Below are 16,999 nucleotides of genomic sequence, written 5' to 3'. Positions count from 1 at the left end.
CAGGGCCAGGAGGAGCCCACTGAATTAGAATTATGTATGAATTTTTACTACCCAGCTAGCAGTCCGGAGCTCCTACTCTGCACGGCCATCAATACTGACACATACATTTCACATATACGATTAATTAATTTCACATCTCACAGTTATTTGGCAGTGTGCTGGAATATTTTACCTCAGTGTGTTGGGAAGAGAGCATTTCATTACATTCTGTATAAGCCTGTCGAAGCCCATCACACATAATATATTCTTAATTGAATGAACATTTTGAAATAACTTTCCTCAATACCAGAACAAGAAACAATAGCTTTGCTGTATAAAATGAAGGACACTTTGCTCTCAGTTTGCCAGCCCAACAGCAATTTTGGCTCGAAAACATATTTTTTAAAAGAGCAGGGAAAAACAGCAATACTCTCGTGAACATTTAGTAATGATGAACTGGTTAACAATGAAAGTAAATTGATACAAAAAACGTGACCCAGCGTGATTCAATAGCATGAGATCTTGCAGTAGTGTTACCCATAGAGTGGATACCCTAGCCATGAATAGGACACATCTGGGACTGGAATATATGCAATCCTGATGTTGATGATCAAGAATGCCTCTGGTTTAAAGGTCACTGTAGTGATTATTTCAGTGTCTCTGTGGAAGGAGGACAGGTACAAGGGATACTTTACACGACCCTTTGTTCGCAGAGGAAGGGCTGGCGTCCATACATTGTACTCTGCCCCCGCTTTCTGCACCGCCTCTCATGATCCCATGAGGCACAGCGCAGATGACGCGGGTTCAGAGCACTAGACTGCAACCCCACATATCTCCCCCTATAATAACAATGGAACAACAGGCATAGAAAAATTGTTCCAACTACATGAATGTCTTATCGGTGGGTTGTGCATGACCACTTTTTGCGCACAGTCTCTGCGTGGTGGCCCTGCACCGGAGGAGTCCCAGGTATTGGCACTGTCAGCTCAGGGTGAAGATGGTAGTGGCCCCTTGGAGCTCTATGTGGTAAAGTGATTGTATCTTCATGGTCGCACAACTCTTCTACCTGTGCGGGTGTGTGTGTAGGATGCCTGCTCTTCATGTGATTCTCTTTCCTGGCAGTTGTTGTGTGAGGTGGACGTTCCTTGTCTTGTCCTTGGTGTATCCGCGTGATCGGGCGTTTGGGGAGGTGTGTGTTGTGCTGGGGCGGCGTTGTTTCTTTCTCCAGCAGATTCAGTGCTGCTCCCTGTCCCCCTTCCAGGCCGCCAGACTCAGAATTGTTGGTAGCGACGTCATTGTACAGATCCATCGTCATTCCTTGAGGGCGTGTCATGGAGGAGGATCCATTTGCTTGCCACTGTAGGACCTTGTTGCACTTCGCCATTCTGCTGTGCGACCATATTTTGCCATCGCTTAGTATTGCTGAGCTGGAGTATAGTTCTTGGACTTGAAGTGGTGGGCTGAATTTGCTGTCACCTTTCTTGCCGAAGTGGCCCAGTTTCACTCTTACCCAGTCCCCTCGGGCTAAAGAGACCACCCGCACTCCGTGAGTCTTGTCGTAATAGACCTTATATATATTTTGGGCTTTCTGTATGTTGCTTCTCACCACTGCTGGTGACCAGCGGCTTTCAAGTTTCAAGCCCATCCACGCCAGGTTGTCCCTTGTGAACAGCTCCCTGCCCTGCAGGATCCGGAACGGGCTGTACCCATTGAGGGTAGGAGTGATGCGATGGGCCCACACAGTGTTTCTGATTTCCGTCTCCCAGTTCTTACCCGCGCTGATGGCTGCCTGGACTGAGCCCATGAGGACTTGTTTGAACCGTTCTGCTTTGCCGTTGCCGGCAGGATGATATACTGGTGTGTGTTTGTTTCAGATGCCATTTCTCTGGAGGAATGCTGTCCACTTTTCCGAGGTGAACTAGGGGCCATTGTTGCTGGTGAGGACTCTTGGAATACCTTCCCTCAAGAATGTGTTTCTCAAGAAGGTGATGACGGCATCGGTGTCCACTTTTCCGCAGATCTCCACTTCCGGCCACTTGGAGTATCTGTCGACAAGGAAGATCACGTATTTGGGTACTCCCCACGAGTCCAGAATGAGGCCCAGGATATCCACCGACAATTCTTCCCATGTGTTTGTGGGCATGTTGAAATCCCCCATCGGGGGTCTCAGCATGGTGTGTGCTTTGTCGGCGTTAGCGCAGTGTTGGTAAGCTCGCGCAAACCTTTCCACAGAGTAGTCTACTGCCGGGCACCAGTGTCACTCTGAGTTTGGATTTGACGATGTCTAGATGGCCTTCATGCAGTATGGTGAGGATGCAGTCCATCACATCCTTCGGGGGAATAAGTTTGTCACCTCTGAGGAGGAACGCGGCATCATCGCTGAGGGAAAACTCCTTGCGCACCTCCCAGTACTTCCTGAGATCGCCCTTCAAGTGTTTCTTCTCGGGCCAGCCCTGAGTGGCGTAGGTCTTTACTTTGGAAAGATACGGGTCTCGTTCATTGGCCGTCTTCCAATATTGCACCCCTATGGTGGTTTCCTGATCTGCTGTGAGCGCCACTTGGTGTTCATACCAACGGTCATAGTGTGGGGCGTCCTCCATTGCAACTGACCGGCTGAGAAAGTCGGCTACTTTGTTTTTGTGGCCTGGCAGGAATTCCACGTCATAGACGAAATCCAGGAGCCGGAGTGTCAATTGTGGCTTAGCGCGGGTAGGCTTTGATGTTCCCGCTGGATGTGAGGACTTTGATTAGCGGCTTGTGGTCTGTGTGGAGCGTGAATTTGGATCCCCAGAGGTATTGGCGGAATTTCTCCTCAGCCCAGATGGCAGCCAGCATCTCTTTCTATGACGCTAACCTTCTCTTCGTTGGGAGCGAGTGAGCGGGATGCAAAGTCGATGGTGACTTCCGTGCCGTCTGTGGCTCGTTGCGACATGACTGCTCCTAAACCCTTCTCGCTGGTGTCGGTTGTCAGGATGCTGGGGGCAGAGCTGTTGAACCCCTGGAGTGGAATGGTTCACAGATGTCTTTTTTGATAGTCTCGAATTCTGCATTGGATTCCGCCGACCAGTGGAACGTGGATTTGTCCTTCAGCAACTGGCATACGTTGCGGGTCTTGGTTGCGAAGTTGTTGATGAACTTGCTATAGAATTCCGCCAACCCGAGGAATGATCGTGCTTCGTCCTTGAGGCTTGGTTTGGGGGCTAATCTGATGGCTTCGACGTTGGCTTTCTTCAGGGAAATTCCATGTTCACCGATTTCGTGCCCCAGGTATGTGACATTGCGCAGGCCGAATCTGCACTTTTCCAGTTCAGCGGGGAGGCCATTGGTGGAAACAGTGTGCAGGACTGTTCTAAGTGTCTCATTGTGTTCTGGCTTGGTTCTCCCCATTACTAGGATGTCATCCTGGAAGTATAGGATATTGCTGCTTATACATTAATTTTTGAAATACTGTAATACTGTAATACTGATGCTGCGGACGCCAATCCGAAGGGCAGACGCCGGAATCGGTAGCAGCCGAATGGGGTGAGGAACAAGGTCAGCTTTTTAGACGATGGGTGGAGTAAGATCTGATGGTATGCGGCGGTAAGATCTATGGTCAAAACCAGCTTGATTCCGCTCGTTTGAGCAAGCATGTCGTTGATACGTGGCATCGGGAACTTGTCGACTAGTATGTTTTTGTTTAGTTCTTGAAGGTCAATGCACAAACACACTTTTCCGTTTGGTTTGTTTGCCACTACCAAGGGTGCCAGCCACTCGGAGCTTTCGATGGGTTCAATGACTCTGTTGTCCTACAGGTGTTGTAATTCGACTTGCACGGCTTCCCTGCAGTTGAAGAGGATGTTCCACACCTTGTGACCGACAGGGACCGCCCCGTCTTTAAGCTGGATTTTATGAGTGAACTTAGACAATTGTCCAATGATCCCGCGGAAGATGCTGGGGAACTCTTCGCGAAGTTTGTTCACATTGGGGCTGGGACTTTCGCTGGTCATCAGCGTTTTTCTGCCGGGGTTGAGCTGGATGCCAAGCGCTCCTTGGTCGATCCACCCTGGGACCGAGGGTCCTGTTTCTGCTATGTACAACTTGCCAGTGGTCTCTCGCCGCTTGAACTCGAAGTGTAGTCGTCGGAACCTTACCATGGGAATCTTTTCACCTGTGAAGGTGACCGGATGTACATCCGTAGGGTGTAGGTGATGTCCTAGTGTGCCGGCAAAATCCTTGTCCTATGTGTCCCTTTTTATGATTGTGAATGGGGACCCTGAGTCTGCCACCATGGATATCTGGATCCCTCCTATGGACATGAGACAGGACGGTTTACTCCTGGAGGTGCAGTCAACGCCTAACACCTGGTCCTCTATGCACAAGATGCAATCTTCATCTTCTTCGCCTTCTTTCGCGTCGGGCTCCGAGTCGTATAGTACACACTTAACTGCATTGCTGTGGGAACTCCGCATGCGGACTTTACAGAAGTGTCCAGTCATGCAGCAAAAGAAGCACTTGACGTGGAAGGCAGGACATAGTTTGTCGTTGGCCATGGGCGTCTGGCCGCTGCACCTGTAGCAGGAGCTTTTCGAATCAGGGAAGGGCCGGGGGGGCCTGTTGGGGTCTTCATGGGGCGTCGGTTAGACCTGTGTCGTGTGGAGGGGCCTGGTTTGTCTCTGCACGTGTCTTTGTTGCTTATCTTGCACACCATCGGTTTTGTGTCCTCTTTTTTCGCAGCCTGCCTTTTGGAGAGTTCAGCCTTTTTGACGATCGCGATGACTTCATGGAGGGGAGCCTCTCCACTCACCCACAACTTCTCCTGCATGCTGGTGTTGACCGTGTGCATTATTAATTGGTCCCGTATCAGGTGGTAATGCAGGTGCCTGAACTCGCAGTTTATAACTAGTTTCTTGAGTGCTGCGATGTAGTCTTCAACCGTCTCCGTGTCGCTTTGCTAGCGTTGAAAGAAATTGTATCTATCTATGGTTATGCAAATGACTGGTTGGTAGTGACCGTCTAAGTCATCAAGCGCATGCTGGAATACGTCTTCATCTGTGGCTGCTCTTGGCTTCTTGCCCATGTTCTCATATACTCGTAGACCCTCCGGTCCAAGATTGTGAAGGAGTATCTTCTTCCTGCGTTTGCTAGAGAACGCTTTTTCACCTTTGTCTTCTAGGGCCGATAGGTAGTTCAGAAAGTACCCCTTCAAGTCCGCCCACTTCATGGCCGATTCACCTGGCTTAGGGAGGAATGGCACTGGGTTGGTCAATGAGAAGGTCGGGGCGCACATCTTGCTGGACGGAAGTGTATCCTCTTGGGAGGGTGGTCGGTGGAGTGCACGCCTTACGGCGGTGGCTAAGGTGGTGGGACCTACAGATGCACCTGATGTGACTCACTCAGGCATTTCTGGGCAGCTCTGTGGAAGTCCTGGGCGTCCTGGCACCGTTGAGGGCGCCTGGGCTGCATCTCTTCAGAACGCAAATGAGTGAGAGGAAGCTGCTTGGCCCTATGGTTGTGAGCGTGGCACTGTGGAGTTGGTTGCCTTGCATCCTGATTGCAAGATGGGTGAGAGAAAGCTGCTTGACTTGCTTGCAGGGGGTGTGATACAGTGGAGCTGGTTGCTTTACACGTGGAGAGGGCCAGTGGCTGGGAGGCAATACAGGTGCCTTTGATAAGAGGCACTGCAGCAGTAAAAGGCCTGATGCACGCTATTGGGGTGGAGCATTGCTGGAGCACCAGTGCTGTGCGCGGGCCTGCTGAGTGCCGGTCTGTCACTTTGAGGATTTTATATTGCTGTGGCAGAACGGGCGTGTGGAAAACGGCAGACTCCTGACAGCGTGGAGCCTCACTCGCACCGTGCGTGTACCTTGAAGTGATGTAGTGCTGCCTCAGGGTGAATGTGCGTTGAGCGCCGCCCTCCCTCTGCGATACTGGAAGCCACACCGCAGGTTGAGAAGGGTGCGGCGCTAGGCTCACAGGTGACAGTGGGGTCCTCGAAAGCTCGTCGCCAGTCTGTAGTGATTATTTCAAAGTGTCTCGGTGGAAGGACAACACGTACAAGGAGTACTTTACACGTCCCTTTATTCGCAGAGGAAGGGCTGGCGTCCATACATTGTACACTGCCCCCCGCGTTCTGCACCGCCGCTCCCGATCTTATGAGGCACAGCGCAGATGATGCGGATGCAGATCACTAGACTGCAACACCACAGTCACAAGATAAAAACTGTGTGCTGGTTATTTTTGTGAATTAACGGGTTAAAAAAAAACAAAATCCACTGTTGATGTAGAATACCTGGAGGTAAAAATGTGTTGGTGTGCTTGGGAAATTAAGCAGCCTATAGCTCTGTGGAAGCAAACACTTGACAAGCAATAGAAAAAAAACAATGTAAGAAACTCATACACTCACAAATGTTTTGAGAGTACTTATACCAGAGGACAAAGAGATTAAGTGCAATATAGTGCCATTTTAACCTGCTATAAAGAAACCCAAGTCCACACTATCAAATATGAAACCATACAAGCTAATAACAACCTATGAAAATTCCTTGATTGACAAAGACAAGAGGCCTCGTTCACAAAACCTTTTGATTCTCAGAAAGTACAACATGCAATTGTTAATTGTAAATTCTAACTCACAAAATCAGGACTTGTGATTTTTTACTACAGCAAATTCCATTTCTGAATGTGGTGGATTGTCCAGTGTGAGAAATTTAGTAAAAGGGTGGAAACAACAGGATTCTTACATAATGGGCAGGTTTGCTCACTGGGGATGTGTGCTACAACCACAAATTTGTAGCTTGTTGGTTTTTACAAACCTCACCTGTAGTCTTTCTCCTAGGAACACAAAGGATTGGAGCAATAGTGCAAACTGGGTGTGGCAAACACCCAAACACCTACAGTAGGAAGTGTTTGTTTCTCAGTGAAAAGGCTTTGTTTGTGATGAAAAACAATGTTTAATTCTATTTACACCCAGTTATTCTTTATAAAGAGGTGAACTTCCACATGCTTAAAATACCCATGTTTAGGATTAGGTGCACATGTACAAATATACCATTTTCATTGCTTTCTAAACTTCATTATACTTTTCTATTACCTATTCTGAGGATCTGGGTGTATCATATGATAAGGCTGTGAGTCCTTATTGTGGAATACACTTGCAAAACCTTCATTAGGTCCCCGAAGGTTCGTTTGAACAACCTTAATCTCAACACTGGGTAGCTATGGCAAAGGAGCTCAGTGTGAAGCATTTAACAGTATCGAACAAGAAATAAGAAAGCCACAAAACAGGAAAGAAAGATGACACCAATTTATAACAAGCATTTGCAATGCAACAGGTCTCGCGTTTGCGAGAGTTCAAGCTATTGGCATTGTCATTTACAATGCCAACTTTCTGACTTTTATAAGGACCAGTCCACTTGTAGTATCCAACTAAGGCTTCATCGAATCAGGCTAAAATTGAGTTAATGTCCAGGTCTACCACTGCTATAGACTATCATTGGGGCTTTTGGCTGTTTGGCGGAATTTCCACCTAAATCTTTTAAAGTTCATATCTTCTGTTCCCCTTATTGGGTTTTTGTTGTTTTTATCTTATTTTACTCATAAGATTTTTCTCTTTGTTTTAAAATTGGTGTGGGATTTTATTATGTTTTGTGCCACTTTTTTTACTGTGCAGGCAGTCCTTACTTTTCACATTGCCTTTTATTTAAACCTAGCTCCTTTGTATCCCATTACGAGGGTTTGAATACACATTTATTTTATTTAATGTGTGTGCTATTTGGCAGGTAGTGGCCTTATCCTTTGAGGTGGATACTTACTCACCCCATGTTTCTACTTACCTACAGACATGATGCCTCATACAGAGTAAAGTCACTTTTCTTACCATAGACCTCGTCATTTTGGTATCCTTGGAGTAAACTTGATTTTTCTCCTCATATGTAAAAATGGGATCATAGTTTATGTAAGGGGTGGTGTGTCACTTCATTTTTTGGCACAAGTAATACTAATCTGTCACGATGCAGCCTGAAATTCACCAGTTGCTCCATTACACTTTTTTTCCCCGGAGTTTTATATAGTGCGAACTTGACCCGAAGGTATCAGAGCACCTTACATGAGCACCAGTTGTGTTACAGAAGGACATATTCCGGTTTTTTTCCGGCACAGGGAGATTAAGTGATTTGCCCAGAATCACAGGATGTTCAGCGTCGTTGCCGAGACTCTAATCCGGTTCCTCAAATTCGAAGTTGACCGCCCAACTGTTCAACTAAAAATGTCTTTAGGAAATCTCTGTAATGATGAAGTGATACAGAATAAATGACTGCTCAGAGCCAAGCATCTGCCAAGAGAGATCTCTAAATTAAACTAATTTGTAAATCTTGGCCTCCTACCTAAGGAATAAATGGGCTTCCATAGTCACATGATTACAGCTTTCTGGAAACGTAAGACTGAGATTTTTTTGTAAGATGAAGAAGCCAACTTAAAGAAGGGTATTTAGCCATCCAATACCTTGAATTACATTCGACAAGACGCAAAAAATAGAGAAGCAGTTTTTAGTCCTTGCAAAGTGGATAAGATCTATTGGCCTCGCGGATACTGTACTCTACGTTCCACACAAGGGATACGCTGTCAAGACTTCATTTGGATCCATGCTTATATTGCATGAATACATAAAATAAACAAAATCAAATGCCCGCATATATAGATCTATTGCCTATGACATACACCTCAGACTGCATCAAATTTGCATAACTATTTTCTAGCATGTGTGACTGCTTTTAGCAACCACATGTGAAATAACGTCACAACCACTAAATGAAGTTTTATGATCCTATATGAAAAATGATAGATCTGTTTTCATGAAACAAATTCTTGTACCTTCATGCAGTTGTGTAGGGATTATTCCCATGCTACATGATCGACATTGGATGTGTTTTGAATGCATCGAAACCATCATCAATATCAATAAATGGCAATTTATATGTTTGTCAAAGCTGCTTTCTGCTCTAGGCTGGGATGAGCCCTGTAAAGTGGATCACTTTAGAATATTTTCCTTGACTTGCAGAAAGTCTCTGGTTTAAGGAGCCATATTGTAAATTTTCAGACCAGCATCTCTGCAGCTGCCACTTTCAGATAACCATTCAAATAGAAGGGCCTTTACACTGTGCACTGTGCACCTGTTCCTAGCTGATAAAACGGAAGTGAGACAGCAGTGCCAGCAGCGCATAAGGGCTGCCAGGCCAATCTAGCCTGACCAGTTCCTTACTGGAGCAACAGGTTGGCTCTAATTAGTTGCCAGCTCTGTCTTAGAAATGGGTGCAGATTTCTTCATAAAGGGCACCACAAGAAAGCCCTTAGAAAAAAGACTGACTCCCAGGAGTAGTAAAAAATAAACTTTAAAAAACAAATTTATTTGAGAAGTCACTTTCAGTAAGATAACTCATCTCGAGCCGTTTTCAATAAAGCAGGAGTCCAAGAAAAGTGAATCTTACCACACTGATCGTTTTTTATAAATGTCCACTGAATGACTTTGCTTGTTATAAATTGTACACATTTTTTTATCTGTCTTATTCATGTTCTAAATGAGATTTTAAAAATATTTTTATAGAAACATTTTATGTAAAGATGTGGAATTATGTGAAATTGTTGATCTCGTAAGAGATCTAAATCAATAAAATTAAATGTAATTGAATCTTAAAACACCGTCACTACTACTCAAAGCAGGCAACCTAACATGTAGTTCAACGTTGTGGCCAACTTTCCAGTAAAGTGTCCATTAGAATATAAAAATGTCTAATTGCAGCCTTGACTGATATTGCGCAAAAAAAACAACATTTGTTTCTTTGACTTTGTATTTGTAATGGTCAGACGATTTTCTTAATCTAAAATTATTTACTAACCATAATCATATTTGTGGGACTTGTTTTTCGTGAATATTTTGGTACTTTAAGTACTTAAAAACCACACAATCTGCAATGCATAGAACATCATTAATGGTTAATGATGAATACTTAGCATGACTCCACACAGGGATGACACAGATTTGACTGGGCAGTGCCAAATGAACTGCAAATGCCTAATATCATGACAGTGCGGAACCTGATGCCTGGCCTATGACATCATAGTTTCTCTTTAGTCAGCGTTTTGTGCAACTGTGTCAAGCGAGGTCATCAACTCGCCTCCCTATTGGTCTATTCATAGTCTAATTTGCAGAAAGCAATACATATCTACCTTCGTGATTTTTTTTTTAATAAAGTCTTACACAGTATTTAATTCAACCGGTATTAAAACTGAATTATTTCATTCTACAGGGTCAAAAGTAAAGTCATTGTTTTTGATAAGCTCTCAGACTGCAAAAGCCCATTGTCTGACCAGAAAAGGGATGCATGACCACATGAGCAGCATGGACTCTTTCCACCCAATAAACTGATACAGTAGTAAGAATTATTTTTAAGAGAACCAATGTCAAATTCAGCTTTTTAGTCCAATGAACGTATCGTTCTGGAAGAAATAAAGGCCAAATTGTAAAGGATTTTCCTGATTTAAAAAATGTTCACATGAAATGGTGAAATCCTTGTACTTAACTTACTGAATGAAAACCAAGAATGTGTTGGTGTGCGCGCATGTGTTTGAAATGATGTCCTCATATCTTTAGGCCTAAAATATAATCGTAGACACCCACAACCATATGTCAGAAGAGTGGTCAATGGAATAACATGAAAAAGTGACAATCACTCAGATGCAATCTCATAACTATTCCAAATGCATATCTCATGAGTTTATTTATGAACATTTGCATAACACCTGAATAGACCAAAAAAAAAGTTCTCTAAATTCTCCAGTTTTCATAGATTGGTGAGGTCATAGGGCGAGAGAACATGATAAAGTGAAATATATCAAAGTTGAAATAAAAAGTATTTCTAAAGTTAAATACATGTAGATAAAATCAAATAAAAATACTTTACAGTTGAAAAAAACATTTCCTATATTGAATAAAAATGTTTGCCTAATATCTTAATCCTTAACATGCTTATTTCACATAATGCGTTAAGAAAACGCACACAGCGTTAGGAGACCAATGTGCATTTTATTAAATACCACACATTTACATCTGCCGTTTCTAACAGTCGTAGTCGTATGTTAACACATTTGGGGAGGAAAGCTGAAAAAAATACCATGGAAAAATACCATAAAAGGTTTAATCACTGTCAGACAGTTCTTATGACTGCCGTACATTATTGTCTTTTAAATCGACTAGATTTAATAAAGTTATCAATTTGGGGAATTTAAAAAGATCCCTAAGCCTACATAGGGATGTGAACAGGACCTCCGGAATTATGAGATTATACAGCTGCAACGTTTTCGCATAATTGTAGAGTTGCTGCATATTACACATACCACCATCTGCTCCATAATTTGCTAATTTTAACAAAAAACTAGCTGCAGATAAAAAAGAGCAATATGTACTAAAAACTCAGCAGTGTGAGTTGCTGAGTAGTAGTAGGCCCTTTGCAAATATTAACAGGTCACCTTACAGTGGCTTGCTGAATTTACATCTTCCTGAGACTAATGAGGGGAAGCCTTTGACCAGTGTGAACATGTGTACAAATGACAAAATAATGAATTGATGCTGTCCCAAAATGTACAATATAACTACAAACAATTCTGCTTTGCCACATAATGTAGTCAACTGTGCCGCACAAGTGTTCCTTCCCTGCAGCACACATTCAGGGGCTATGGATATATGCATAAAATGTAGCTGACCATGTGGGAAAACAATCACTGCGTAAATTAAACTTGCATTTCCCTACACACTATTCTGAAAGCCATATGCCTGTTTGTAGGCCTTGGTAAATACAATGTAACCTACAAATGTGTAAATGTCACAGTTTTAGAGCCATAAATCAATCCGGTAATAATCTTAGTTAATTAATTGGATCCTCTCACATTTATACAGAACGTTTAACTTATTTTAGTGGCCTATGACCTGTTGCCGTTTTTTGTTTTTAAAATGTTTAAATAAAAAGATTATGTTTCACCAAAAAACACACACTAATCCTAAATAATCACCACTAAACGTGTACTCATCCCTCCCCAAACATGGCTAACACTTCCACGGTGAAGCAATAGACAAATAGGTCATCTGCCAATAAACCTCCTCTTCGCGGCTACGCGAGATCCAACATGTTGTGCCATTTTCCTGCCTCTGCAGGTGCCTAAAGTTTTCTTTCATAACAACCGCAGCACTAATGGAATGAAAAACTGTGCAGAGCTGTTTTCCCTCCAAGAGCTGGGTGTGCCTGCTTTATAAACACATTATGGTTTTGAAATATCAAAGTTCCTCGGGAAGGCAGGAGACAGCTGCTGGTTGCTGCACAGGCCAAATATGAAGTTCATTTGGTTAAAATGCAGACCTGCCCTAGCCTGTTTTAGAATTGAATATGATTCGCATCCACTGGCTCCTCCTATGTTCAGAAATGTACATAAAAAAAGCACCTACACGGATCCTCAGATTCAGAAAAAAGTTCTATTAGACATTCTTCAAATTGCCCGTATGTTTTAATTCTTGTGCAATCACAACTGCAGGGAGCAATTAACACAAAGAAGCATTTCAAAATACCTGTCTGTTCGGTCAATTCTGGCTACGAAACTAACTGAGGGAGCCCTCTAATCAGGGTAAATTGAAGTCTAAAAAAATATACCAGTGCACATAGCATTCACACCCGGTGCAATTTTGCAGACAATGGTATTGTAACTGTGCTTACTATTCCTGAGTAGGCGCTGAAGCACTTTATACAGGGGAAGCATGCTGCTCCGAAACCTAAGGTTAGTGGTGTCTTTTTCAGCAGTTATTGTTGATCAGTTGAATTAAGCTTGTGCTCCTAAGGACACCATTCCATGCATTTACTCTAGTTTCTTCGTGGTACAATAAATTAATAGGAGTTATGTGAATCTGTTGAAATCCTTGGTAGCATTAATCAATGAGCTAAAGAGCTTGGGTACTGTAAGGTCGCAGGGATATAACTCTTTAAGGAGCGGTTGTGATCTTTATAATGAGGTGTGGCCAATTTGCAGAAATACAATAGGAATTAAGGGAAGCATGCAAGTGACTGAGTGTAGATATACACTTGTGAGCAAAAATATGCGAAGTAAAGACCACTAACAGTTGTTCCCCCCATTTTGGGTGATTGCTACATTTTACACAAGTGGTATGGTAAAGGCCTCGGAAAAGTGGGCAAAGGTGCAAACTAATAATTGCCCTTGGAAAAATAAACAGCACTGAGGGTCAAGAAAAAAGCTTAATAGCACGGCCTGTTGCAGGTCTGCAGCTCGAACCTGTTCCAAGGTCGAAACAGTCTGGTATGATTTAGTTCATTTTCCATCATTTAGGGTTCTGGGAATTTGTATTTCAGTTCACAGTATTGAAGACCCAGTTTCTGTGAAGAATGTTCAACTTTTGTGAAACGGCCAACAAGTAAATTAAGTAATTGCGTTGGAAAAGTGTGTTTTATTTTTAAATAGCAGCTCTAGAGTCTGAAAATATCTACTCAAGTTAAAGACAGAGAAGAGGACTGGCTTTCTTTTGGGACCGAACCCGAGTGACGTACAAATTGATAGTTGAATGTGGTACTTAAATAATAAATGAGGGTCAAACAACAATCGCAGCTGTGTCCTTGACACTAAATGAGTCGTATTTTAGGTCACAAAACAACAAAACAATTTCTAAAACCCTGACGGTTTAGTGCACGGCGAGTGTTGTGAACTCAACAGCGGGCTGGACAATAAGACATTTCTTGGACAAAATAAAAATAGTATGCTTCGTTTTGAAACTCCAGCAGCAGGAACACGACATCGAGAACATGTTAACACAAACAGTGATGTGCCTGGGGTATGTAAATGATAACAAAATCCCTGGGAGGATTACTCAAATAACCAAAAATATGCCGGGGGGTTTTGTGCAGATTTCAACGGGAGGATGGAAAACGCGTTCTTTATGACACACCCTAGGTCAGCAGTTTGAAAGGGGTCAAGCAGAGCAACTGAGAAAACCCTGCTAAAGTTCACAGAGAGTGCAGGCCACAAAGGGAGAAAGAGGAGCTCCCACGGACTGGGAGCGGGCACCGTAGCACTCAGCCGAGATCTTTTCTCTAAAGAAAACATGTCTGCGGGATGCATTTCCAGTTTGTCTTTGTCAACATTCCTCGTGTTTGCCCAGGGGACAGAGAGCGATGTCACCCGACTAAGGTACTGCAGGACGACTAAAAGTTATAAATGCTTCAGTGACTTCTTATGTAGTGGGAGACCAAAGTCGCAATGCTCTCTCGTCAAAATGTTGCCAGATCAGCGCTACAATCCTACAAATGTGTGAGTAGACGCAGAGCGGTAGTCTATTCGCAGGGCTCACACACTGCAACAGTCCCAAGGCCCCACCTCAATGTGAATGGAGACCGGCGCCTGGGAAGCACCATTATCACAGATCACAAGATGTCCCGAGGCAGGCCGGCATTTTCACAACGGACAAATCCTTGTCTAGTATTTATATATATATCGTTGATATGAACAAAGTGATCTGGATTCCAATCCCGAGATCTCCAAAATAACGAGTATTTGTGAGCCAACCACTTTTCTCACTGTGTCCCAAAGCATGGATATCAGTAAAACAAATATGAAATTAATGTGTATAGCGCCTGGTTAGTTCTCCACTAATTATGCGTCAGCCTCTCCACATCACACTCTGATTTCATCCAGACCACACGCAAAACACCGTTTTATGGGCAGCACCTCACAATAGAGATGCCCCTGCTGCAATAAAATGGTTCCGTCTAAACGGCGCCGTTGCTTCTCTGCGCTAGATCCGCTATATCAAATACCTGCATAAATCAACTCAAAGCAAACACTTAGGGGCAGATTTACAAGCCCCTTGCGCCACTTTTGCGTCACTTTTCCCATGTTAAAAGTGACGCAAAAGTGGCGCATGGGGGCCTTGTCAATCTGCCCCTTAAACAGGATAAAGCACACACAAGCTGCTAGCGACAACTCGGCCTTCACCTACAAAAGTGAACGTAAGTTTCAAACCGTAATGCATGCGTCACTGTATGTACAGTTCTCAGGGGCAGATTTACAAGCCCCTTGCGCCACTTTTGCGTCACTTTTAACATGGGGAAAGTGACGCAAAAGTGGGGCAAGAGGCTTGTAAATCTGCCCCTCAGAGTCGAAGCCTATGTGCGCCTTCATGGCCGGCCATGGACCAGCGCCGCTAATCCTGTGGTGACGCCGGGTAGGCCAGGGCTCGGGGGCCCGGTGAAGATGCCAGCCTGGGCTTACTGTGCTCCCTGGGCAGCTCACTCTCCCTGCAGGGTCCATAGTCCGCCAGTCACTCACCAGCACCAGCAGCAGGCAGAAGCGTTGCGAGGCCCGGAAACTGCAGGTGGCCATGGCACAATCCAAGGGGTGGCAGAGCTCAGTCCTGACTGTTGGCAGCGCCTGCACCGGGCGAGAAGAGCAGAGCGGGGCGGACGGACCTTCCCAGACGTTCTCCAGAGGCGAGTGCCAGCCGCAGCTTCCGCGGTTTCTGCTGCGCCACCACAATGGCAGCGGGTGGCGGTGGGTGTGTTTTTTTTACATTACGCCGCCGGTGACTACCAGGTGAGTAGCTTGTCTTCGGGGTGGGGCCGCGCTAGGAGCTGGCGAAACACACACCCCGTTAGGTTTCTGCTCGAAGTTTTACGTTTCCTCCCCTGCCGAGTGCGTCGGGCGCGGGGAGTCTCCCGACCTGTTGGTATTACTCAGGGTGAGGGCGTCGCGCGGCTCACACCCATCGGATCTTGGCGGAAGAAGGGGGGGGGATCCTTGATGTGGTACCCTTCTTTACTGACGTGGGAATCTCCGCCCTCTTTCGCAAGCCGCGCCCCTCCTCGCCCGCCTTGGCACTGTCTGTTCCAGCAGACTTTGTGAAGTGTTGCGCCGCGGGGCCAGCAGCACACCTGAGAGACGGCGGGATGACGCCACGTGCGGGTGTCCCCCCCTGTGTAGCCTAGAGTCAGGCGGCGGCAGTGGAGCCCGCGGGCCTGAGTGGCACAGTCAGCACCCCCTGCAGCGCTACTCATCCCAGCCGAGTTGCATCAGCCACGGATACATAGTTTCTGCATTGTTCAGGCGTATGAATCGTAAGGTGACAAACCTTTCTCAATGTCACCCTGTCCATTAGTTTCACGTGTTAGCGACCCCACCCTTAACTTTTTTGTTTGTTCTAATCGTTTGGGCGAAGGATTTAGCACTAGGTGGATCAGCAGGTGCCGTGGTACCGGTGCCCAGTGACCGGAGAGGCAGAATGAAGTATATCTAGAGATGTTTATTTATTTTTTACTTATACAGTTTTATATAGCGCTAGCTATACCCTGGGGTATCAGAATGCTTTACATGCACCAAGGAAAAGAAAGTTGCACTACATCACAGGACTTGAGGATGCATAAAATATATAAGCAAATACATCACACTTAAGTATACATTGAAGGAGTGAAAAACGAAGGTGGTTGAAACAGGCAGATAACCACATCCTTAAAAGCCAGAGTGAGAGAGAAGACCATTAGTCTATTGATGCCTAGGTTGGTTGACTTAGTCAGATAAGTATTGGTTGAGAAGCAGTAGTTTCAGGTCCTTTTTGAAGCAAGGGAAAGAGGGGTTGCATCTGAGGTCAGTAGGGAGTGTGTTCCATACCCTGGGAACATTACCATAGAAGGATCACATTGGGTCGCTTTCCTTTTAAATTTTGGGGGGATGAGAAGAAGTGAGTTGGTGCTTCTCAAAGTTCTTGATGTTCAGAATGCTGCGTTAATTTACCAACCAACAAGGGGTTAGAGGATCAATTTCGTGGCTTGCACTAGGGCAAGTTTGGCACTGCTTTGGGGCTGTACGTTTTTTTTTAAATGACGTTTATGTTGATGTTTTTTCCCATAAAATGATGATCGTAATGGTACCAAGGCTGGCTATCAGTTGTCTAATCCCGAAACCTACTATATTGTCCAACATTTATGCTTTTGCCACGAAA

General features: G+C 44.7%; 1 protein-coding gene across 1 annotated transcript in view; it reads right to left on the bottom strand.

Moving 5' to 3' along the window:
• The window catches only part of LOC144828843 (desmocollin-2-like), a 144,865-nt gene extending 128,956 nt beyond the window's left edge, over positions 1–15,909 (bottom strand). Inside the window, exon 1 of the mRNA XM_078687380.1 lies at positions 15,334–15,909. Within this exon, the coding sequence (XP_078543506.1) occupies positions 15,334–15,387 (54 nt within the window). The 5' untranslated portion in view covers positions 15,388–15,909. The remainder of the gene's footprint in view (positions 1–15,333) is intronic.
• Between the last annotated feature and the right edge of the window lie 1,090 nt (positions 15,910–16,999).

Source organism: Lissotriton helveticus, chromosome 4_1 (genome assembly GCF_964261635.1).
Source record: "Lissotriton helveticus chromosome 4_1, aLisHel1.1, whole genome shotgun sequence".
Taxonomy (NCBI): domain Eukaryota; kingdom Metazoa; phylum Chordata; class Amphibia; order Caudata; family Salamandridae; genus Lissotriton; species Lissotriton helveticus.
Note: the sequence above shows the minus strand (reverse complement) of the source record. Positions and strands in the feature narration are given on the sequence as shown.